This window comes from Rhea pennata, chromosome 4 (genome assembly GCF_028389875.1).
Source record: "Rhea pennata isolate bPtePen1 chromosome 4, bPtePen1.pri, whole genome shotgun sequence".
In the NCBI taxonomy this organism is placed as follows: domain Eukaryota; kingdom Metazoa; phylum Chordata; class Aves; order Rheiformes; family Rheidae; genus Rhea; species Rhea pennata.
Window position 1 is genome coordinate 63715879 of NC_084666.1, and position 25370 is coordinate 63741248.

The following is a 25370-nucleotide window of genomic DNA, read 5'->3' on the forward strand; positions in this document are numbered from 1 at the left end:
ACACTTGCTGAGCCATGAACATCACTCATGTCATGCATCTGTTTAATGCCCTTATATCTAAATGTAAATGTTAATCTAAATCTCAAGAAAAAAAATACAACCCACCCTCCTCTTCTTTATAGGTCCTCCAGGGAAACGAGGTAAGCGAGGCAGAAGAGGAGAGACTGGTAAGTTTTCAGTTTCATAAGATTCACTTTTATTTGACACCTCTATGCTCTTAGGAGGGTGCATACGCAGCATGCCTTCATTATTATCTTTGTTACTTGTGTGTGCTAGAAAGAGGGTTCTGAAACTTTTCTGGTAGAAATTTGTGATCCTTGGCATATACCTGGTGGCCTCTCAGCTGGTTCCTAGTCCTGAGTATCATTAATTGGTAGATGTACTTCTTAATGCTTCACATAGTTGTAGACCACTGGAAGAATATTGGTAATTGTCAAGCCATTTCGAAGTTTTCCCGTGCTTGCACAAATCAGAATAACTCCATGCGAGTCAGTAGCCACTTGGTTTAATTTTACAAGGGAAGAAATTCATCAAGAATGTTAACATTCAGAGAAATGTTAACATTTCTTCAGAGAAATGCTAACATTAACTAGACTGCTCTGTATGAGAGAAATTATTGTTTGCTAGAAAAAAAAATAAAAATTATTCTGGAATTAAGAAAAACATTAGTGGTTCATTATCTTGTACCAGGGAGTTTACTGTTGAGACAAGGTGACTATGGATGAGGAACAAGAAATTTCATTTGAGACAACATGGTGAGATGCTGGGCAGCTTTTCCTGTTGACATTCACAGGAATTGAAACTATTTATTACTTTGTGGGATTGATTCTTTCATAAAGGTGAACTTTCTAGAAGTAATGTGGGAGAAAATGAGCATTTCTAATATCCTTGACTGTCTCTTGTTTAATCGGCCAATTAGGAGAAACCTCTAATCAACTTGATCCTTGTAAATCTATTATTTAGTGTTTCTTCTCTCTGTAAGTGATCATTTTGTTCGGCCCTTAAAAACTATTTGCTGCTTTTCCTGCATCACACAACTGAAGCGCTAAGCCTCGCCAAAAGTCAATATAAATCACCTTGATGTTTCCATTCAATGTTGGATTAGCATTTGCTGCAGAAAAAAATGCTATGGTACAGAAGGAAATTCTAAGATTGAAGATTGTCTTAGAAATGAGCCTGGCAGTTACTTTGTAGTATGCTGGTTGATACATTTTAAATCTCAAACACATATTAAACTATTAACAAAGGAAATTGGTATCTTTAATTTGAAAACAGTCCTGCACCTTAAAATGTGATTTAAGAATGTTTACCTGTATAAAGAAATTACCTTAGTTACTGAACAATAAAATTACATTGCTAAAAACAAAAGACTGTCAATATTAAAAGCAATCTCAATGTGCAGCTGCTGCTGTTTTATATCTCTTTTGCACTTCACTTTATTCAGAAATTAGAAGCATGAAAGCTAATGAAAAGCCAATGATTTGGGAGCTGCAGCTGCTCAATTTAATCAGACTGAAATAGTAGATTTGATTTGTGGCCCTTTGATAATGTTTCCAAGAATGGCTATACAAAAGTCCTTGAGTCTAAATAATTGAAGAAATGTGCAAATGTGTGACATTTTAATACGGAGCACTTTATAAGTATGCCTTGAGAAGGGAAGGTGATAAAAAAGAAAGTTCTGTAGTGTTAGGTGGGCACTGAACTCTCCCCTTTGGAGCAGAGTTGGAAGGCTGGAAGATGTGGGTGCAAGCATGTCTTGATTAGATGCCAAAGTTAAATGCCAAGGGTGCTTTCTGCAGTTCTGCAGGCAAGCTGTGATATAGTGCCCAAATTGTGTGATGTTATTACACGTGCTTTGTGGGGAGCTTGACGAAATGAATTGTAACCCCCGTGGTTAGTATTTTTGATCTGGCATGAAAGTGCATGGAAATGGATGGAGAAGCAGCTTGCTTAAGATTGCATAACTGTAGTTCAAAACTTGGCTTGGTAAGGTAAGAGCATGCATTTAAGCCTCAGCCATATTTACAAGTTGCAAAGCACAGCCAAAACAAAAACTACTTGAATGGGAAAATATGTACAATGTATTAAAAGTGTTGCTCGCTTATAATCCTGAAGCCTTATGCTTGGCTTCTTGCATATGTATCTTTCTTCAATAACTTGGTAAACTTACATATTTTCTCTCTCTCTCTCTCTCTCTTCTTGTCCCTTCCTTTCCCCTCCCTCCCTACAGGACCTCCTGTAAGTACATTGATACATTGTTGGGTCTTCCAGAATCAGGCAGAATCTATGTTTGATCCTTTTAATTTATCATTGTGATTTTTTTTTTTAACATCAGGAGGGAAATTTTATATTTATACTTGCACAGCACATACTCTTACTAATTATTCTGCAGCTGAATAATTTAATTAGAATGTTCCTTAAGGAAACAAAACAAGACAAAACAAAAAAAAAAACCCTTAAAACTGTAAAGCTTTACATTCAGCGCTCCAGATAGCAGTTTGGATCAGAATTCCGTGTAAGTATGTTATGTTCATTTTGTTTATGACTTAGTAACAGACATTTTGCTACTGTATAAAACTGCGTAAGTATGCTATTTTAGGTCCGAATTCAGTCACTCTGCCTTTCACTAGGCAGTAACTTACTTTGCAGTTATTGCAAAGTCTTGAGCAGAGACTCCTTATGCATTGCAGTTGTACATGCTGTCCAATTTGTTCTAATATAATTATTACTGCAACCAGTAACTGCTTCTGTAAAACAATTACTAAATAATCATATTCAGCTTAGTAAGGTGGCAGAATCCTGTGCTAATCTTGGGGTTGGGGGAGAGCTTTGTTTCATTTTGTTTTTGCAGTAGATTTCCAGGGCAGGTCAAAAGTCTGATTTAAAGTACAGGATTACATGCATGTATTTCAAGTATTTTTATTTGTCATGCCATATGTACCATATGGTGTAACAACGTGATCATGAAAACAATGTGTGCGGTACACTGTTTGAAGACATTTAGCTTCTTTCTTCAATAGACATAGTATTTCCACAATATTTTCAAGACCAGATTATCCATCAATTCTATGCTACATGCATATTTGAGAACAGTGAAACCGTATTTTGAATTTCTGCTGTGTGACTTATTCTTGTACTCACCCAGTTTTTGACCGAGTGCTCAGCAGATCGTAGTGGCAAACTCATTTAACAAGCCGTAAATGAAGGACAAGGCTTAATGCATAATAGTGCTGTTTATTTGAAAGGAACACTGGCTTCCTAAATTTCTTTTGCAGTCTTGCTATGAAACACAAAGAACAACCATAAATCATTATACCAATGGTTTTCCTGTGGCAAGACAACATAGCAGGAGTTCAATATATGCCTCATTATGGATGTCTTTACTTTTTGAATTCATCTCCCTATCATTTTAGCATAGGTCCATTAAAAAAAAAAAAAAAAAAAAAAAAAGAAGAAGAAGAAGAAGTCTGGAGGCTCACATCCTCACAGTATTAATATAATCATGAAACAGATCCCAAGACTGAATAGTTTTAAGAAGTGTCTAGTATAGAATTCTAAGTCCCGTGTTCAAAACTGTCTTAGAAGAATTCATCTAGCTGAAAGTCGGTAAGACTTTAAGTTGCTACAAGGCATTTTGTGATTTCTATACCTAATTCACTTTTTTATTTTAATGCAGACTTGTTGTAGTTGATCAGGGGCAACTATTACAAGCTCGATTACTGTTGTCACCTGGGATACTGTGGTAATCCTTTTTGTTTATAGTAGCAAATATATGAATATCCCAAATATCACTGTGTGGAACTTGGGTATATGTTGTATTTTCAAAGGCTACTGAAGTACTCTGTTTATTTTCCTTGTATGTATCTACTGAGTGTCACATGTGATAACTGTCATGGTCCTGAGGATTTCAGTTTTTTAATGATCTGTTACAGCATTCTCAATTTTCTTCTTTGACACATATGTTCTAGTGGTAATCTATCTGTCTATTACCATGCTGCCTAAAAAACAAATCTTTTTTTTCCCGTCTTTTAACCACCTATTGCCCTTCAACCTACATGCATAATGTTCTTTGTAACAAAAGGAATTTCAATGAGGATGAGAGATAGCTTTTTAATTAGAATGTTTATTCAAGTTAAAATGATGTATGTACAGTACCAATTGTCAAAGCCTCATTTCTTCACTGTGTAGTACCTGTTCCTTATTTGTTCATCTGTAATATTGATACAAATCAAGAACTGATGAATATGCAAATTTTAATTTGTCAGTAATGTACTCTGCATGTTTGTTCTGTCAAATGTCACGATTCTGTTGTTAATGTGTGTCATACCATTTCATCTCATTCCACCAGGGTCTACCAGGGCGAAATGGCTATCCGGTAACTTACCATGTCTTTATGATAGCTTATATTACTCTAAAATCATGCTGCTGTTTTTGTTTCTGCTTTATTATTGTAAAAAAGAGCTGTTTTATGTTTCTCAGATGTCTGCAAAACATAAGACTTTTCTTAAAAATTTTTACAAAGGCCTAGATTCTTTGACAGGTTTTTGTAAAGAGTCTGAGTCATAGACATCTACAATGCGTAAATGCAATGCACTAGTTGTTTGACATTGTAAATATTTTGTGTTGAGACTCTGTGTTCCTGCATACATTAATTTTCTACTATAATTAAAAAAAAAACTTTAACAGGCTAATGCATCTCAATTTTCCATATTAGAAAGCTGTTCAGCGGCATATGGAATGTCCAAGTCCTTTCTTTTCATTTTCTTCTATTCTTTTGACTGCTTCATTCAATGCATTTTGAGGAAAGAAAATACTATTACAGCAGTCTTAGCAGTTGGCTGGGTAATCTGTCGTAGAGCAAGCTTGTGATAATAAATCATCTTCTGTGTCAGTTTCACTCACATCTTTAAGATTTATTGTCTGAAAATTGTAGTATATGAAATAATGCATCTTTTAAAAAGCTATTAATCTATTAATAATATATTTTTTTCAAGTAGCCGGGCAAGCTGATTACAGTGTCTACTCAAGGAAAGAAGTGTATGCCTATGTCACATATGTATTAGAAACCAAGTGAAAAAAAATGTACTAGTGAGTACTTTTCAGCAATAATACCTAGGCAGGACACAGTGACTGTTAAAGTATGATGATAATCTTTCTTTAGGCACTTGATAGTATGGTATGGAGGCCCTCCTGTTCTGATTTGCCTGTGTATTTCAGACAAATAACTGCCTAATTTTTCAGTGAGTTTAAAAATTTTTTCTGTGTTCATGTGAACCGCAGTCCTTGAATACCTTCAGTTAGAAGGCAGGTGGAGGTCAATTTGAATGTTTCTGTTTAGACACTTTCTGTATTTGAGTTTACTGAGAAGTGTTACAAATGAAACAATATTCAATGTAAATCTTTACTATTAACAGTAGTTGAAAGTCAGCTTATGAAGAATTAATTATCAGTACCAAGAATTCTGCTTGGATACTGAAAGCATTACTGGGTTTCAGAACATACATTCTAATTTCACTTAGAGTACTTAATCTGCGGCTGCGGGTGTGTGTGCACGCACATAGGACAAGGAGGGAAAAGCTTAAACCCTTCATTGCTTATCATACAGCTCTGAGCTCTGTACACAGAGACTGCAGTTTGAAAGAACAGTAAGAAAAAAAACAGTGACAACAAACCATCCCTCAGACACTTAGGTCTTGGCTTCTATGAAAATTAAAAATCTGGAGTTTCTTACTCCATTTAACAACCTGATAGCACAAAATAAAGGTTATGCAGTGCAAAACACAAAAGCCCCATGGATTTAATTTCTTGTCCTAACATGTAAATTGAAAAAATGAATGAAGATACTAAAGTCATGGACTTGTCCCTATATAACCTTTGAAACATGCCCAGTTTGAAAATACAAATTTTTTCAGAGCTTAAAGACCTGATCCTTGGTCCTGGTCCAGCTATTTTGTTCTTGAAGACATTTGCTGTGGAGTCAAGGCTATGTGATTGAAATGTCTAGATCTAATAGTGGCATTATCATGGGCAAACTCATTAAACATGTTGCTGTACATTAATACAGCCATGCATGCCTGCATACATGCACATGCAAATATGTGTCTTTAGTAGCTCTTAGCACTGAGTTTGGCAAGTTGTCTCTTGCCTGCCTCTTTAGACCTTTTCAATTGAAGCCATATCCTCTTGCCTTGAATGGGAAATATATAGTAGCAAGTTGCCCTTTCAAAATACTTATACAGTCCTGTAGAACTCTGTGAAAAGGCTATTAGTGTTTAAAGGTATTTCTCTAGAGTCCGTTTAACTTCTGTAGCAACCTTATTGCTTTAATCTTTATTGAACTTTATAGGATATTCTATGAGGATAGTGAGGTATATCCACTGCATATAGCTTTCCAAAAAAGCTTTCTGCTTGGTAGACCAAAATACTTCAATACAACCTCATGAAACCTAGCGAAAGTTTTCTCTGACAGTTTTTGTTGTCTATATTCATTCTAATTTTAAAAATAAGAAGTAGTAGTAATATAATAAAAGGAAATACAGTGGGTAATCCAAGTTCCCAGGAATATATGGTGTCAAAAGTCAGGGAAATAAACTAGACTTACTGTTGATGAGTAATGTAGTTATTAAGAAGTTTTAAAGACTGTGATTAACTGGTTATTAATATGTAAGGCACCATGAAAACTATAAGTGTACATTGGTGCAGCTCTTTTTCTCTCATTAAAAACTTTGTATAACAAATGAAGAGACTAAATTCAGAGTTGTAACTGTCTTCAACTTCACTTTGAAATTGAAGTAGGCTATCACATCTACTTACTTAAAAGAAAACAAGACAATAACCATCACAGAATGAGAACAAAGATTCTTGTTGCAGGAATTTTGTCTAACTATGTGTCACTTGAGAAATAATGCTAGAACTTGGATGAAAAAATAGCAGCTTGGAGTTGTCAAGAATAGACCAAATGCACAAACAATGTAGTACTCTAAAGGGAAAAAGAGAATCTTATGAGCAGCTAGTTGAATAAGCAGAAGTTGTTTACAGTTTCCATTGAAAATGTGAAGTGGAATGAGGAAATTTGTACTCTTCCTCCTCCCAAGTTGCAGAGTAGATCAAGCTTGACATGAGTAAATCACCCTGGAAGTTGTTTAATATATGGTGGTAAAGCTGGATCTTTGGATTTTAGGATAAAGTGTCAGAGTATAAAGATGCCCATATAGCATCCTTCATAAAAGGAAAGGGGATCAGTGGATTTCCCCTTATGTCTTTCCATGATGTCAGTCTGCAGTGCAGCTGATACATTTACAAGACTTTTGGTCTTGTGGAGGGTTATAGCTGCTCTGGATGAACATATGCCCTGCATTAAGTTCCATGTCTCCTAGCATCTTTGTTTCATCCTCTGAAAATGTAGATAGATCCCTCCTTCTCCTGCAAAAAGCAATGTGTCTAAATTGGTGGTTGTTCTCCTGTAACTGTAAAATATTATCACTCTTAAAAACCTGAATCTAGAGCTTTGGAATTATACCTATCATTTTACTTAGAATTTGCATAGTTGCTGACAACTTTTTTCTCTATCAATGTTGATACTAACGAACTAGATAAGGTTAGGACTGCAGGTCCTGTTACAATTCCTTCTGGATTAGAAAACACCTTCATTCTCACAATTTTGATTTTTGCACCAGTGAAAAAATAATGCACCAATATACTATAAGAGAAGTTCATATCCTGGGAATCATGATATGTAGAAGATTTCAGATTGCTGTCAGAAGGTTCTCATTCTCCCTTCACTTCCCTTCCATTCCTATGTTACTTAAAGCATATAGCTAGAACAGAGAAAGGCTGTGAAGAAATAAACTATGGTATGGAAGAACATGAAGACCACTGAGAGACTGGGGAAAAAAAAACATTTTATTGTCTGGTTGTGTTGCTTTGTCTGTGACAGTACCTCATATCTGAATATTTCTCCAGAGTCCTTGGCTCCTCAGAGAGAGATTGGGACTGTGTAGACAAATCCATATGAAGACATAGTGTAGCATGCCCCTTTCCTCTTCATTCTCTCATCATTTCTTTTATAGAATGAAAGTTGCATGTAATTATGTAGACAAATCCATATGAAGACATAGTGTAGCATGCCCCTTTCCTCTTCATTCTCTCATCATTTCTTTTATAGAATGAAAGTTGCATGTAATTATGGAGAAGTTCCTGGGCAGTTTGTAAAGAACATTTTTGTAAAGAACAGAACACTGAGCTTCCATTCATTCCATTCAGTTCTGTGACCAAGCAAGGCTGCATGTGGGTCCTTTGTGTTCGTCTGCATTAAATAACCATCAAATCCGACTCTCCTCTTCCACCTGTTTATTTTTAAGTATTAGTTACAAAAACCAAATATATTGACATGAGTACTTGGAACAAGTATTCAGTATCAGCAATAACTTTTCAAAAGCTATTGTGTATTCTCAGGTATATTTCATACACATCTGTTTGAAAATGACAGAACTAAATGCCATTATGGGTCAGCACTAGGAGGCTTACAGGCATGGGAACATTATCCCAGATTTCTTTCCGTCTTGGCTCTGCCTCCAATTCTGTGCATGTTATCTGACAACACAAAACTCAGAGAATGCTTCTCATCTGTGATTGAGTTATCGGGACCAGTATCTTCCTGGAGCTGCCAGTGAGCAGAAGTACAAGTAGTATGTGTGAAATTTCAGTAATTTAACTATGAACCATGTTTGGAATTCACCTTGTTTCTGGAAGAGCTTGTGTAAAAGATTCCAAACCATCTACAGTTAGAGAAATGCCATTTTGGTTTTGATTTTGGACATTTTATATAAATACATATGTGTGTAAATACGGTACGTATATTTTGTATGTGTGTAAATACAATATATATTTTTTCAACTAAATGACATGTATGGATTCCTAGCATAAGCAAGAATATATAGTTGCTAGGTAAAGTTCTTTCATCAGGGTTTCCTGTGGAATATCTGTTTTTTTGTTTTTTTCCAGTTTCTTTCTTCTTTTCACAAGACTTATTTTCTATCATATAACAGATTTAATATGCAAGTCTACCAAAAGGGGGTGAAAGGTGGCTGGGTTTTATTTGTGTCAGTTCAACTGTATTTAGTAGTCTTTTTTTTTTTTTTTTTTTTTTTTTTTTTTTTTTAACAGAAAACACAGAAAATTAGTCCTCTCCAAATGCAGATCTTTAAAACTCAGGTACCATGGCAACTTGGTTTCCATAAAACAAACATAAGTGAAAGAATCAAAAGAGAAGAAATGAGCAAAAACTGAGGATTTTTCATCAAGTTTCATTCTCTCTTCACAGCATTTCTTTTTTTCAACAGGGGTGTTTTAAGACCATTCTCTATTTTGGGCATTTGATCAAAATAAGGTCATATAAATGCCTGCTAGCAAAACTTTTGCAATAAGTTTCAGGTTTGGTTGAGAAGTATTTGATAACTATTTTGATTATTAAAAAAAGTCTTTCAAAATATACAGAAAATTCTAAGCATCTGAGATCTTAAGAGCTTCTTTGCACTCAGTGATTTGGTGTAAGTTTTCTTAGTTCTATATAATTTATCCTCCTTTTTACTCTTGACAGAGGTGATAGTCTTGGGAGACGTGTGGTTTTCAGTTGCCCCATCTGCCTCAAACTTCTTGCTTGTTCTCAAGGAGTGGAAGGAATCTTCCTCCTCTTCAGAAAGATAGTTTATCAGTTGTCCATCTCAGAAGGTTTCTAATTTGCTGATTTCTTTATTCTTAACCAAGTACTCCTTGCTCATTGTTCATAAAGGTTGCCAGCTGATGCCAATGCTCTAATTTCATCAGAAAAATAGTGACAACTCAAGATGAGTATAAATGAAATCCACAGGACTATTTTTCTTCTTTCACATGAACACTTTTCACTAATTTCTGGAGTTTTCTGCATCTCCAGAACTTTTCATTAATACGTTTTCTGCAACAAGTCAGAACTCCAAATTCACCTGCCACAGCTCATCAAAATACTGGAGACAAGTCATTCATTAGAGTGAATATTCCAAGAACATACTTTGACCTAGAAGGAATGTAGTACTGATACTTCAAATGTTGTCTGTAGACTTTCTTGTACACTGTTTGTAAGTGCCACAGTCCTGCTAGAGAAGCTTACCGCAAGAGTTTTTTTTTTTTTTTTTTTTTTTTATATTGCAGTCAGGCCGACAACTATAGGAATAAGGGTAGGAAAAATAAAATATTCAACTCTGCCCTAAGGTGTAGAGAAAAACATCTTTCTACAGCTGTAGAAAACCTTTGTGTGGATACATGTGACAAGTACAGCACCCAACAGCATCTGTAGCTATTGGAATTGATGACTTTAAGTGCCTTCTAGGGTATCAGTATGATTTTCTCAAGCCACACGTGTGTTACATGATGTGAGCCTTGAAAAGTGGTCAAACAGAGGTGGGTTCATTTATTAAAGTGCTTTTCCTTGATATTGAACCACAGGTATGGTCCAAATCACAGTTTTAAAGCTGCAGTCTCAAAATTATATTCTTGCACAGTTAGTATTCAGGTAGGTAAGGGTTACTTAGTTTCTAGGATTACCACTCTCGAAAAAAGTGGATTACACCTTTCCTCCTTGTAGTTACTGGCATCCCATAGTATATGTTAAGAGACTATAGTTGCAGGTTGTATTGGCTTGTGTATTTAGAGAGAACTTTTGACACCTTCAAACTCTTGCTAATGGTTGTAACCCAGTGGATTGGGAATTTTCAGGAGCAGCGACATTTATAGTGTTCCCAAATATATTCTTCAATTTAAATAGGCATAAAAGGCTGTTAAACAAGTTAACTGGATAGTATTCTTGTTCTGTGAGAAACAGAGGAAGGCTATAAGAATCTAGTAGTAGTAGTAAAAAAAACAAAAAAAGAAAAACAAAAAAAAACCCTGCTACTGAGGACACAAAAAAAACCCACCTGCTATTGAGGACACAATAACAATGAGTAAACTTCCAAATTTTCTTGTAGCATTTGGGAGAGTCTTTAAATTTACATGACTGTGTGAATAGTAACTGTAGCTTTTGTAACGAAGCAGGTCACATTAATAGTGATAATGTTTCTATAACCTTCAAATCTATGAATAAGTACATAATACAATTAGTTTAATTTCTTCGTATGCTGCTTTTTTTCAGTGATTTCAGATGCCTCATAAAAATTGACTTCAAAAAGTTGAGACCTTATAAGCTTTCAGTTGTTATTAATTTTGTCACAGATGATAATTTCAGCTACGCATCAGAATATGTTTATTAGCTTATTATAGTTGCTGTTATGAATGAACCATTGGTTGAATCTTTTCATCTGTTACGTCCATGTAATGCTGAGTGCATAAATAAAAGAGAAGGCAGTATTTTTTTCCTCCAGCTCCCTTGAGGATGCTCAAAGTGTCCCGAGCTATTCCATATATGTGATGTGATACTGAAGTGAAAACTGACTCATCTGCAAAAGCCAGCAGCATAAAAACAAGAAGAAATTTCTACCCTTTATCCCCATTTGCAATTATGATAAAAGTTTCTAAAATGAGCTAGGGTAGAAGCTTCACATAGTGACTTTAGAAAATGATTTGTGCAGCAATAAATGCCCCCGACATAGTACATTTTGATTTAAACTAATTAAATATTTTAGGTTATTTCATTCCAGTTTCTACATGCAACTACAAATAAAGCTGCAAAAAATTAGTAGAATAATCAAACAAAATGGTAATAAGTACTTCAGTGTATTGTTTCTAATGCAGACAATTGTTACCATGTGTTGGATTCCCAAGCCCCTTTAAATTAACAGTTCTTATCTCAGATTCATGAAGGAGAAGTGATAAATCAACATCTCTGCGTGGCACTTTTTGTAATAGCTGATTTTGGGGAATTAGATGTCAATAACTGAGCATAATAACACTAGAATACTATGGGCTAGTGTAAATCAGTGTAATTGAGATTAGATTCATGGTTGATTGTTAGCTCAAAATAATATAACACCATACATTTAACAGATAAATACAGTGTTATATTTGATGGCAGATAGATAGAACAGTTGTAGCTAATTTTTTCCAAAAATCTCTAAAGAATTAGCCTTTCCTCTTTCATAATTAAGTATTCATAGCTGAAGAAGGGAATTAAATAAACTGGTTTATGATCTATTTGACAGTATAGATAAATGTCTAGTCTCCCCAGTCCACTCAACTGATTTCAGTTTGGCAGCTAGTGCAGGTGATGTGGAGAAGGCCGTAGTTAAGATTTTCACATCCATGCTTTGGCAGATATGACTAATGCTTGAACTACACCTAAGATCATTTATACTCACCTTTTCCTGGGCATCGTGCTTAGAGCAAACTTCCTAATGACTTCCTCAGAACACATGATGCAATTCAACAGCATAATGGAAAATAGCTTTATATATGAAATGAACAATCCTTGAACAAAATGTATTCCAAATGTTTTGGCCAACATAGATAGGAATTATAATTCTGGGCCTCATTTCTCAAAATATTTTAGTGACCACTGCATGCAGATATACAATGGGTAACCAGTGATAGTTAAAATGCCTCTCCTAATTTTCCTGAACTATCCTGTCTCTTAAAAGAAACTTTGAAAAATTGAAAGAAAAAACGTTAAATCACTTACAACAGAAGTCCTATCTTTAATTACTGTTTCTATCTATCACAGATGGGGAGGGAAATCCCAAACCCACATGTAAGAGGTTATAAATCATCAATTCGTTTGTTATGAAGGAGAATTGTAAATGTGATATGTAATTTTTTTTAATGGTGGATCTGTAATACAGCTGAAGGATATGTAAAAACTGCTACTCACACAGCTCCCAGTTGAATATGCATATGTGGGGGTTTAAGTGTGCTGTTAATCATAGCATAAGGCCAAGGAGTATAAAATTCACTGAAGAATATTGTTCCTAAAGGGCTTGATACAGCGCTTTTCCTACAGGTTCTTGTGTTCTGTGATTTCCAAACACCCACTTCCCTCTGCACTTAGGGTTTGGTTTCCATTTATGATATAGGAAAAGGAACATCTGGAGCAGACAAGCACCTGAACTGGTGGTTCTTGTAAAGCAGAGTGAGAAACTTGCTCCATGCTGAGAACCAAGAAGCTGTGCTCCAGTAATGGCACCCTGGATTCACCGCGTTGGCTCATTGGTTCTCTCAAATGCTTTAATGGGCCAAACACTGCGTAGCATCATCCAGTAAGAACATCAAAACTAATTTGGGCTTGCATTTATCATGCTAGTGAGGTTCACTGACCTTTGATTTTTTTGTTTCTTTTTTAATGTAGAAGTTCAGTTGGTAGGACAAAACCTTAAATTCCCTTTTCCCCATTTCTGGGGATCTTTTGGCAAGGATACATTTAATGTGCATTTTGCTTCCCTCATCACTCTTCATCAAGAGAAGTACTAGGGTATAGTGTGAACTGCTGTTAGTTTCTTTTATGGAGGAATGAGTTCTCAGCTGCACACATGCATATCAAAATCAAGATTAGTTAAAGCAGTTTTATTTCTGAAAGCAAACATGTTTCTCTAGTAGGAAAGATTTATAAAAGCAGTGTGGAATGTTAATTGGAGGTTTTTCCGTGACTGTATAGGATGCAGATCATAAATCATTCTCTCAAAAGGTTGAGTTTTTTTTTTTTCCTTTTGGCTTACGGTAAAACAATTAACATTTAGTATTATTTGCTAGTACTGAGAGCTGCACAGTATTGTACTGGTAATCTAACAGAAAATCACTGAGCTAATGGTTTGTTCAGTGCAACTTCACAGTAGCTATTCCCAGTGTAACTGAGCAGAATTTAGCCTTTTGCTTCTTTGCCTTACAAAGGGAGCATGATGAAAAACAATCATGCACATGAACACTCATCAGTTGAAAGGAATATTAAGTTTTTAACTTAAAAATCAGTTTGTTGCTGTTACATAATATTCTTACCTAGATTAACTACTGCGTACTCATGTTTGTTGAGTGTAGAGATCTTAACAAGCAAAGTAAATCCAGGAAAAATTTGGAAATTTATACATGTCACAGCTCTCATATGTAACTGTTCCTCATTTTACCAGGTCAATTGTAACTAAGATAAACTGTAGTAAGGATAGATTCTTCAACTCTTGTTCACACTGAATGGTGCGAACTCAAACAGTCCCCCAAATAAGCACTATTTGCTGTGGGAGGGTAAAGTGAAATTTGGACCTATGCAAAAAAAAAAAAAAAAAAAAAAAAAGAGAGAGAGAGAGAGAAATTGCAGGTACTAAGGAAGTGCTTTATTTATCAGTACATAGATTTTTGTGAAGTAGAAATTATATCCCTGTGCTGGAATTCATGTTTTACATTCAAATTATTTTTGTTCAATGGTCTCAGATACTCATAATGTGTTCTTGTGTCTTCTAGCAATTGGAATGATTTTAGTCTGCTACTTGCAGTTCGTTTCAGAGAACTTTATTAACCGTGGTGCAGATTTCCATAAGTGATGGTAAAGGTTGAGAGAATGGATTAGAATGCTCCACAAGCACCAGGAGTAATTTATAGCGGTTCAGTAAGTTCCGTTGTACATGACCTAGCGTTTACATTCCCCATCAGTGTGCAAGTGCTTTTTTTTTTTTTTTTTTTAATAGGAAAACTCCTCCTGAGTGAGACTTGTGGTTTTCTTTCAGGTAGTCTAACTGATTAACCATTCTTCAGTATATCCCTATATAGGAAATGACCTCAACATTTTTTCTTCCAGCTGCGTGGATCAATTATCCTGATTTTTTTTTTTTTCCATTCTGCATATGATAGAAGATCTCTCATTTTAAGTTTCTGCCCGTAAGGTATGTGAAGTGTAATCTGGTTTTGCCATCACATTCAAATTGTTTCTCCCTAGATGGGGATCCAAAGAAACAGATTTTGTTCTTCATGCTGTCATCAGCTTCTGCAAGAACCCTTTTATAAACTTGAAATCCAGTAATGTCAGAAAAAGTCCTGAAATCATTTTATTTGGATGATTTTTTGTGTGGATCTAGACAGTTTATAATTTAGAGGTTATAAAAATAAATGGATTAACGAGACTGAGAAATGCTGTAGAATTTTAAAAGCTGTTGCACTGAACTATATTCTGTCTTTGGATACACCTGTTCACCTCTTGTGGACTTGAACTCAAGTTGCAAGATTAGAAAAGAGGGAAGAAGAGTGTATGATTTGTTGGAATATGTCTCAAAAAGGTAGTTATAAAATACTTAGAATTACAGGCTTTTTGTATTTTTTTTTTGGGGGGGTGAGCTTTTTAATCACGTTATATATTGTAGGTAGTTTTGTTTTCTTGGTTAAATGTTTTATTGGTTGATAAGGTTTGGTTCTGTCTGAGCAGCAGCTGTTGAGGAAAAAGGAAACACTTTCTTCTAACTGACCACTGAGACAGTGGTGTCATTTCAAGTTAAAAGGAGATTTCAGAATAAAAGTAGAAAAATTTCTGTATTTCTGGTTCCAGATAGGCAAGCTGCAAAAAGCAGAGATGAAAGTTTAGAGGAACTCAATAGCTATTTCTAAATAACTTGAGGTGAAAAAAGGCACCAATTCGGTAGGAAGATTTTGTAGAGGTGAGCTCTTGTTCTCTAATGCCAGAAAAATAATATTCTACTTTATATATGAATTTCAAAAAAATATAAATTGGGTTTTCTATGAAAGCAAAAGAAATCACCAGGAGAAGGAGTCTGGAAGTTGAGTCTGAATATCCTTCCCCCTACAAAGGAGAAAACTGTGGAAATAGTTTGAAGAAGTATTGCTGCTGATTCCCTAAATCAAAATGGGAAGATTCTTCCAGCATCCTCTCAGTAGCCTCTTCCAGTGTGTTGTGAGCAAACCAAATATTCCTTTAGACACTCCATCTCGCTGGTGACTGTTTGGCTCCAGGCTTTCCCCTTCATTGCCTGACTGCACCATAGCTCATTCGAGAGTGATTTTTTTCTCCTTTCCCTCCTTCTTCTTCATTTCTGTTTCCTTCCCAATAGTATGGTTTCTTGGTCCCTCAAATGTTTTGGCTGCCAACATGATGTTGCAGCTGTACTCTCTTTCAAACTTCTGCTTCTCCTGATATCACATCTTTTTTTTTTCCCCCCTTTTTTTTTAAAATATAATGCTGAGCATTCCCCCCTCCCCTTTTAACACATTTGATACATGCCCTTGAGTGATGTATTGAAAGATAGAAAGTTCTTAAGTTTTCCTAATAATCTCTCGTAAAAAGTCTGGCACCACTAGAAAGATTATCCCACTCAAACATTACCTTCTTTCCAGACACTAGTAACTGTCACCTTTGAGGCATGCATTATATTTGAGCTTATTCTAAAGAACTCAGTTTCTCCTCTTGCTCCTCTGCCTCGTCCGCCAACCTCTTTTGAATGGGTCAACATGCACCAAATATCTGTTACTTTCAACCTAGTCATGACCTTCCAAGTGTTACACTTTGGATTTAAACTGAATTGCTCGCACTCTGGTGGGAAAGGCCATTAGGACTGTCTGAGGTTAGTGGCATAATAAGGCAATAAATGAGGCTGAATTTAGCTCCCTAGTTAGGCTAATTTAACTAGTAAAAGTACAGCCTTGCAAAAAAAGATGTTGTGTGCCTGTCTGAACACTTTGTCTGATTTATAATCCTTACCATTAAATGCCTATTTTTGTTTCCATTGGCACATTAGTAAGTGTTCCTTCTGGAAACTTTCAGTGATGATCATTGTAAGATTTTAATGAAAAATTGTCTTTAAGGACTAGAAATAATCTTTTGAATTATTTCCTTGGTACATCCCACTTTTTTGTTAAATGGGAGAAATAGAACAGATGATGCATCACTAAAAACTATATGGGGAAACACTTCAAGAGGAAAGAATAAAAAATATTGTAATGCATCCCTGAGTTCAACTTTATTTCTTGGAATTAGATGAATTTTTGAAAATGTTCCACGTAGCTTTTCTTAATGCTTTATGCTATGCAGAGATTGCATTGATTTCATGTTCATTTTGGAGGGGGCAGAGGTGTATGCAGCATGACCAAATTTTAAGGGATGACAAAGGCTATGGTATGTTTGAAATGGTATAAGTTTATTTAAATGAGCTGCACATATACTTGAGTCTTTTAAGTCTGGTAGGTACATGACACGAGCATCTCAGTGGGCTTGCGTCTGTAGAATTTTATATTCCAATATCTGGGCGCATACGGTGTAGCTGAAAGCACCTGCTTTGGAGTTTAAATTTTAAAACAGTGCATCTTCACAATTTTTCATATATTGTATCCCAAATAGAAATGCTGCATTTGTGCAGTAGGACTGAATGTGAACATTGATATTTGAGTTATCTTAGAATTGTTCAAATAAAGCTTTCTTCAAAACACGTGCTAGTCAGAGGGAAGAGGTTCATTTTTTATGTTTGTTTACAAATAAACCAATACCTCGACTTTTTGTTTTGTTCTCTTTTAAAAGCCTTTAGCTGTAATTGTTCTATTCTCTTTTTGTGGAGTTGTATCCACTCTGATAGATCTCCTTTGCTGCTCCTGGCAGCTGTAGCTATATTTTAATTCATTGAAACCCCATTCAAAATGTGTGGCTTTGTAGGCAGGAAGGAACATGATGGTCAGATTCATAGTATCCTGATGGAGCAAAAATCCATTTATGTACTTACTCTCTTTGATTATTTTACAAGGCTTATCCTTTCACTGAGGGAAGATTAGAAATTTTCTTCTACAGGTTAGTTCTTGTTGGGATTGTGTTACTTAACAGAAGACTATATATACATATATATATATATTTTTTTTTCTTAATGGACCTCAATACATTCTTCTTATAAAGCAAGGATTTGTATGGCTTGTGTCAGCAAGTGGGTTCACTTCCATGATGGTTTGGGGAAACAGAGGGGTTCCTCAGAATTACTCCAGGAGAAAAAAAACCTAATTTATCAAAGTCATTATGCCACAGCTGTTTCAGCAATCTATCTCTTGCTGAATTCCAGCCAGCTAATTTTTGAGAAGTGACATTTTTCACAGTTTATTGTTTTCTCATCAGCCTGGCACCAACCACATCAAATATATTCACAGAGTGGCATTGGCACTGATGAATTGGCCATGTGCTTTCTATTTATGGATACAGGAGTTTCAGTTTCTTCAAGAGAAATGAGAACTTTTAGGTAGAGGGTAGGAGATTTCCCTCTGGTCGGCACATATCTTAATGGTGTTTAAGTACCTGTCAAGTTTTACTGGAGTTCAGTAGCACAATGAAGTATCTTAATGGAAACAAGTAGTTTTGCAGCCCTTCACAAGAGTGTTTTTACGAGTGAAGTGTATGGAGTAAGCACTTCAAGATCACAATTTCAATGCAGGTCATTATTTAACAGGCAATTGCAATGTACTGATTGTCAACTCACTGTACCGTGCATGATTTGCCAAGATTAGGCAAGTTCATTTTACAATTTTCTCTTTGCCATATAGAAGTAGCTGAATATTATTTAGGTATTTCATGTATGGAGCTTTAGCCCAAACAATGTTAGTGTTAAATAATCAGTGTAAAACAAAACAAAGTATTGTTTACATGACTCTGCTATGACTTTAGTGAGGAGTTACTGTGCTCCTTTGACTCTTACTGGAATCAACAGTGTTTCCATTGGTGGTAATTTATGTCATACAGCCATGACCATACAAATGTTGCTAATATTGATGAGATTCATTGGCTACAAAGAGAAAGTCTGGAAATAATCTTTTTTCTCATCTAAGGTATGAAATCAACAAAGGTGCTTGACAATTTTGGATACACAGTCATATTTGGACTTTTTCTCCTATGTATTTGTGGTGTATGTAGTCTTGGCCATCATAAATAGAAGGATGTCTGCGTAAGGTCTTTTTAGAAGAGTTCGTTAAAACTTAGATTTGTTCAGTTCTTTTGCCATATATTTTTATATACATATTTCTTCAGGAAGAACAGTCACAGGGATACTGAAATATGTATCTGCCCCACAAGAAACTGCCTGCTGGATTTCCTGCAAAAACTATACAAATAAGAAGTATCTTGGTAATTAATTTTCATCTGTGAAACGTGCTTTTGGAAAGCTGTTCTTGCACAGAACTCTTTTTGTTCCCTTATTGCTACCATATACGGTGCTTTTATTGTAGTTTAGCTACTATATGAATAGCCAAACTCTGAGCAATTTTTTTATTTCTCCAACTTGCTTATTTTTAGATATAACCAGCCCAATTTATAATTGTGAAGGAGCTATTAGAGTATTCAGACTGTATGTAGGTCTCCTGAATAGGAGTCTGGTAATCTAGAGTGATGTTCCTCCAAGGAAGAGTTTTGGAGTTCTTATAGGTTTATTCTAGAGTCTTTAGAATTGTCCTTCACGTTCCATCTTTTCCCATTACTGATGGTTTCTACTGTCTAATTTATCCTAATCTGGATGTTAGCGACACTATATGAAATTTATTCCTTCAGATCACTTGTCCTTTTGTTTCTTGAAATTCAAAGATGAAACAAACTAACAAGCATGGAAAAATGTAAGTATTTACTGGAACAAGAACAGCAAAATATGCATAAGAGACCTGCCAGTTCTGCTTGGCAGCTTACTGCTTTACATGGATAGGCTTGATTATTTCTCTACACCAAAAGCACTATACTTGACAGATAATTTGGAGTAAAAATTGGAAAAACTTCTTACTGCCTTTATGCTCATGAACTGGAGTCTCAGTGTGTGGTGTCTAGTCTAGGTACAGTGTGGCTTTTCTAGGTGATAGAGGTATAGCCTGGGGCCTTCATTACACTGCTGCACTTCTCTCAATTCTACTAGGACTGTTCTTGGACTTGCTTCTGAGTCTCTCTTACGCTTCCAGAGGAAGCTTTTTGTCCCTTATTGGTGTGAAAAAGGCAATAGTACAAGTATTTTTGATGGGCAGATACGAAGATTGTGACCAAACGAGAGATGACTAGAAATACAGGATTAGGCTATTAAGGATTTAAGAGTGTATTTCTTTACTGAATGTTGATTTTCCCATTGAAATAAAAACAAAGTGTGCTTTATAAGGGCTGAGTAATTCAAATCTTGAATGATTAGCTTTGCATCAGTATTTGAAAGGGTACAGGAGGAGCAAGATACCATTTTTGAAGTCTGAATGAGATAGAGGGTCTAGTAGTTAGGATGAGACCCGTAAGTTGCTGATAACAAAATCGGGCAGCAAAATAGTGCTGCTTTTTTGTCTTTTTTAAAATCTCAGTTTAGAACTCTAAATAATTCTAAATAATATACTTACTTTGCAGTCTCCAAGTGATGATCTGCCTAGCTGACTTTTATGTCTCAAAAAATAGCTAATACACAGTGCTTGAGGGAAGAATTCAGGAAATTTTGTAATGGACTTCTGTGGGATAGCGTTGTAGTCCTTTTATTCATCCTTGTTGGTGTGTGTGTGTGTGTTTGTTTTTGAATAGATTTTTTTTTTATTGTTTTCTTTTCGCAGTACAGTTTGCTCCAGCCTAAATGATCTGGACTATTTAGATCTATCGGTAATGTCCTGATTGTTGGCCAGAGAGAGTTGCTAAAGGTTGATTTAAAACACTCTTTCTCTGACACCTGGAGTAAGTGAGTTTTTATCTGAGCTGTTCACTCCCACTACACTTGAAAGCAATCAGTTAGAGTCATTGAAAAAGAACCAATAATGTTTCATCAGTAGGAGAAATTCAGCTAGTTAAGGAGCTCCTCTTACTTATTGCCCATGTAACTCTAAAAAAAAAAAAAATCTCACTAAAGAGAAATCTCATTAGACTTTCTAGGAAATCACATTATAGTATCTAGTTAAAGTCGGCCTTGCTAAACCAAATGGGGGGAAAAAAAGAGGGAAGTGGAGATTCATCATTTTTAATGGTATCATGATGAGGGAATCTGGTAATAGTGTTTTTTTTTTTTTTTTTTTTTAACCTCTATCAATCTTGAACTTATGTAGATGATATGAAAAGTGTGTCATCTTTCAGCTTACTTGAATTTACTGGAAATGATTTGCAAACCTGCTATTTGGTGCTGACTTTTTTGGCTTAGGCGTTTTTAAGTTGCTCTGACAGTAACTGGCATGCACCATGCACAGCTGCTCTAAAGATAAATTCTTGCTTTCTTCTGAATCTTCGATACCTCCTATTACATTTGTGTTTATGTAAGCGATTTCATACAGCTGCAAGTAACAGTTTAACAATCTACTTTACTGAAGATTATTTAGGAAAATGGAATAATTTAGTCACACAATTTAATCAAGGTAAGAGTTTGAGTTCCAAAATGCTACTGTGATGCTCTAATTTAAAGTTGTAGTGGTAGTGTAGTAGTTTAAAATTGTGCCGAATGTGTGATCTAAAAGATTTTTTTACATTTACTGGAGGATACCTTGAAATGTGATTTTTGGACAGCTGAGTGTCAAATCATGGTCTTACCAAAGTTAACATGAAAACTCACCTTTAAATCAGTGGAATGTGATTTGAGATCAGAAATTGCTTAAATGCTGCCCAGCTTCACCTATGAGACTTTGTTACGTCTCACTAGCTCTGTCTTTAGTTGTGGGAACAACCATGGAATCAGAAATGTAGAAGTAACCTCTGCCACTTACTATGAAGAAAGTTCAAGTAAAGTGGAGCGCAGTCTGGAATGGTGTTACCAGGGCTCTGTTCCATTTTCTGTGTTCATGTAAATTTCTCATTGATGAAGGTGTTTCTATATTGATTTGTGTATGCAGAATATTTGAGACAGCCACTGTCCATATTGGGAAATACATTTTTTCCCAAAATGCTCAACTTCATATAAAATAGGAAAATATGAGTCCTCAGTTATACATTTGAAGATGATAATTGGCCTGTTTGATATTTATACAGAAAGCTAGAATTTAAATAATTTGCAATGTCCAAATTTTATCTCTCATTCTTCCACAGAAAATGTATTTATAACAAATATATTTATATAAATACTTCCAATGAGTGTAAATCTACTGAAATTATGCACTGCTAAAATGTATCAATCCATTTTGTTAAAAAAAACCCAAAACTTTAAAATCTATGAAAGTTAAGAGCTATTGTTTATAAAGAAGAAATAATGTCTATTTTCTGTTCAGTGTGTATCTTGTGGTTTCAGAATGCAGTCTTCTGATGCGTATTCCTTAAATGAAAAGAATCACTGAGGGATTAGTAGAGAAGTTAAAAGAAGATGCTAATCCAAATCTTCCTCCTTTTCCTTCCCTTGGAAGACTTTTTTCATCATGTAATAAATTTGAATGTGCAATATCAAGTCTATCTTTTCTTAACTTCAATTTTCACTCAGAAATTCCTGAAATAAGTATATTGTAATAAAGCTGCTTAAAGTAATAAAACTGATTCTTTTTGACATAAACACTAAAGTTTTCTGACACTGCTTACTTTTTCAATTTCAGTAAGTAGCTCTAAGCATTCTCAAATATTTACCTCCAGAATAACCCATATATAGAAGAAACATCTTTGCCTTTGAGTGTCTTGGAGAGCAGTCTAAATAATATAGTATATGAGTAACTAGTAATAGCATAAATTTTTAAGAGTGTAGTGGAAGCCTAGGAAGAAAATGTGTAGTCTGGAGGAAACACATTTTCAGTAGCTTCTGTAGTATATATAGTAAGTGAACAAATAATTTTTGGTGTATTTGTCTGCTATACAAATCTCATTCCCTTTTATTTCATGATCTATTTAGTCATGTTTAGTTTTTTAAAAAAAAATATTTTAGAGGGATTGTCCTATAGAAGCTGAAATGCTTGTTATCTAAAATGACATGCTAATCTGCAGTAGTAATTTTTTAGAAAATAGAACAGGAAGTGTTTTAAACTATGTAGTGTGCAACCCTGGAGACAAATAATTTAGTTTGAACCAAAGACAGACTTTCATTTGGAAATCTTTTGGATTCTTTCTTTCAAAACTAATGATAATGTCTTTGAGCATTCTGTGAGACTTCCAGTGCAATCTGCTTGCTAGAAGTAAACATATTCGTAGCTAGGGTTCAGCTCAGCCTTCATTTTTGCACCTGCAGCAGACTGCATGTGTAAATATTATCAGTTAAGTATCTTCTACTACAGTGGTAGAACAGTCTGTGAAAGCTCGTAATTTGCAGATTTGCCTTAACTGTGAGAAAATTAGTAAGTGCTTATGTGTGTGCTGCAAGTGTGGAATCAAGAGACACTGAGAAAACTTGATAATAGAGACCGTCCTCTTAATACGTGTCATAAGGTTTTTTTTTTCTTTATTCAATATCAGTGAAGAACTGATTCAGAGAGAACATTGAAAGATCTTGTAGATCTTCTGAGCAGTCATAAACTTTCCCAGGATAGCAGCACATGACTAAGATAGGGGTCTTAGTAATAGAACCAAGATACTGCTAACATGCTTTACACTTGCAGCATGTCATCCACTCCATGATGTGACAAAAAACCTCAGTAGGAGGTGGAAAGAAAGAGAGGAAAAGGGGGATTTATTCCTATAGGGCTGCCTAGGCATAGCAACTTATTATTGGAACTTGCAAGTAAGTTAATGCACAGGATTCTTAGTGATAATGGACCAGAAATTATGAGTTTTACAAAATGTATTTCTTGCTGATGTCCTGTTTTATTCAAAGTTTGTCTGGAGTTTCCACCAGAGTGTGCACTGTAGGTTGGAAGAGGATGTATAGCAAGGGAGCTCACTAGGTTGATATTGCATCACTTTTTCTTACAATGTTTGTATTAATTTCTGATTAACCACTTGAGCTGGTTCATTCATGTGAGTATTAGTGCCAGTTGTTGTTAGTATTAGTGACAGAAGGTAGGGACAGACAGTCCTGGGTGAAGAGGTTGGTAGAGCACCTGTGGGCCTGAGTTGGACTAAACTATTACGGAGTTGCACATTGAATTTTTCTCACAAGCTGAATTGATGCTGAGAAAGGGGGGCAAAAGGCAGCTAAGGCAAAGTAAAACCAGAAAACATGCTATCTTCTGTCTTCTTGGCAATAGCGATGCAAATTAGACAGTGTGAGCAATCAGTCCTAAGGAACCGTATGTTTAGAAAACTCAGTCTTGAAGGAACGCCTGTCCATCTTTAGAGGGGAAGCATAGTACAGTGCCAGTATTCCAAAAAAAAAAAAAAAAAAAAAAAAAAAGTCCAGCAAATATAACCATTCCTTCTGCATGGGGCAAAAAATACCTAAAAGCTCACAGCTTCAGTCAAACACAGGACTGGAATGAAACAACTTCTGTGCTTATTCTTATCCTGTCATCAGTGAAAGGTAACTTCACTTTGTTCACTTGTCAGAAGACATGGCAATTAAACATCAAATTTAAAAGTAATACAACTTCCTCAAGCCGCTTCCTCCCTCATTTGGTCACCTAAATATACACCTAATATAAAATCAGCTACTGAGTTGCAACTGAGTGCAGCCACATTAAATCCTTTCTAGAATTTGCATCCATGTAGCTGCAGTCAAACTTCAGATACTGAAGGAAGTAAGTAACTTGCAAAGTATCACAAGAGTGTAATTCCCGGGGGGGGGGGGAAGGCAGTATAAGACATGAGACTTTGTCTTGGCCAAAGTATATGTGGAAATCTTTAGTATCTCATTTAACTGCATTATCTGATGTTTTTTATTAATCATCATTGTTATAATGTTAATTTAAGTATTAATTAGTTATGAGATGTTGAAAGTGTTTGCTCTGGAAGCTATGATTACAATGAAAGCATTCCATAAATAGGCTGCATTTTATATTTTCCCGGTTGTTTAAAGAAAGTGAACCAGATGCATTATTTCATATATTTGGTTATGTTGTACCACTGTAATGTGCCAAACTAACAATTCCTTCATTGCACATTGAACCCTTCTTTTGTTAAACACCAGTTACTGCCTGGCTTCCCATGATACTGTTTTTTATTACTACTGACTTAAGGTTGCTTCTTTTGTTCCTTCTTTGTGCCTTCATTCTCAAAATATCTTTAACGTATTGCATTTAAAAGCTGACGTAGAGTAAACCATCTTCTAAAGTGTGCAGTATTCCACAAGTCTGTATGTTTTCCTCAATGTCACTGTTCCTCTGATTTAACGGTTTCATTTTGTTTTGGCTTTTGATTATCCTAGGGCCCGATTGGTATGGATGGAAAGCTGGTAGGTGATTTATTCAAAACGAGTGTTATTCAGGTCATGCACATATTTCCTCTTTCCCTTTTGAATTGCTCATGCTGAAGCATACATTAATCACAGGTTTGCTTACTTCAACATACCTTATTTCAACCTCAGTAATGTAGACTTAAGACAGAGCGCCAAAGAGCAGCTTCAGTTTTATGTGTTCATCCATGGAAATGGAGATGAGTGATATCCTTATTTCCTTATCAT

At 35.4% G+C, this 25370-nt stretch overlaps 1 protein-coding gene across 1 annotated transcript in view; it reads left to right on the forward strand.

Annotated features, from left to right (window-relative positions):
- The window catches only part of COL25A1 (collagen type XXV alpha 1 chain), a 286790-nt gene that overhangs the window by 156291 nt on the left and 105129 nt on the right, over window positions 1-25370 (forward strand). Inside the window, exons 3-4 of the mRNA XM_062574954.1 lie at window positions 123-167; window positions 2231-2238. Coding sequence (XP_062430938.1) covers window positions 123-167; window positions 2231-2238 — 53 coding nt within the window. The remainder of the gene's footprint in view (window positions 1-122; window positions 168-2230; window positions 2239-25370) is intronic.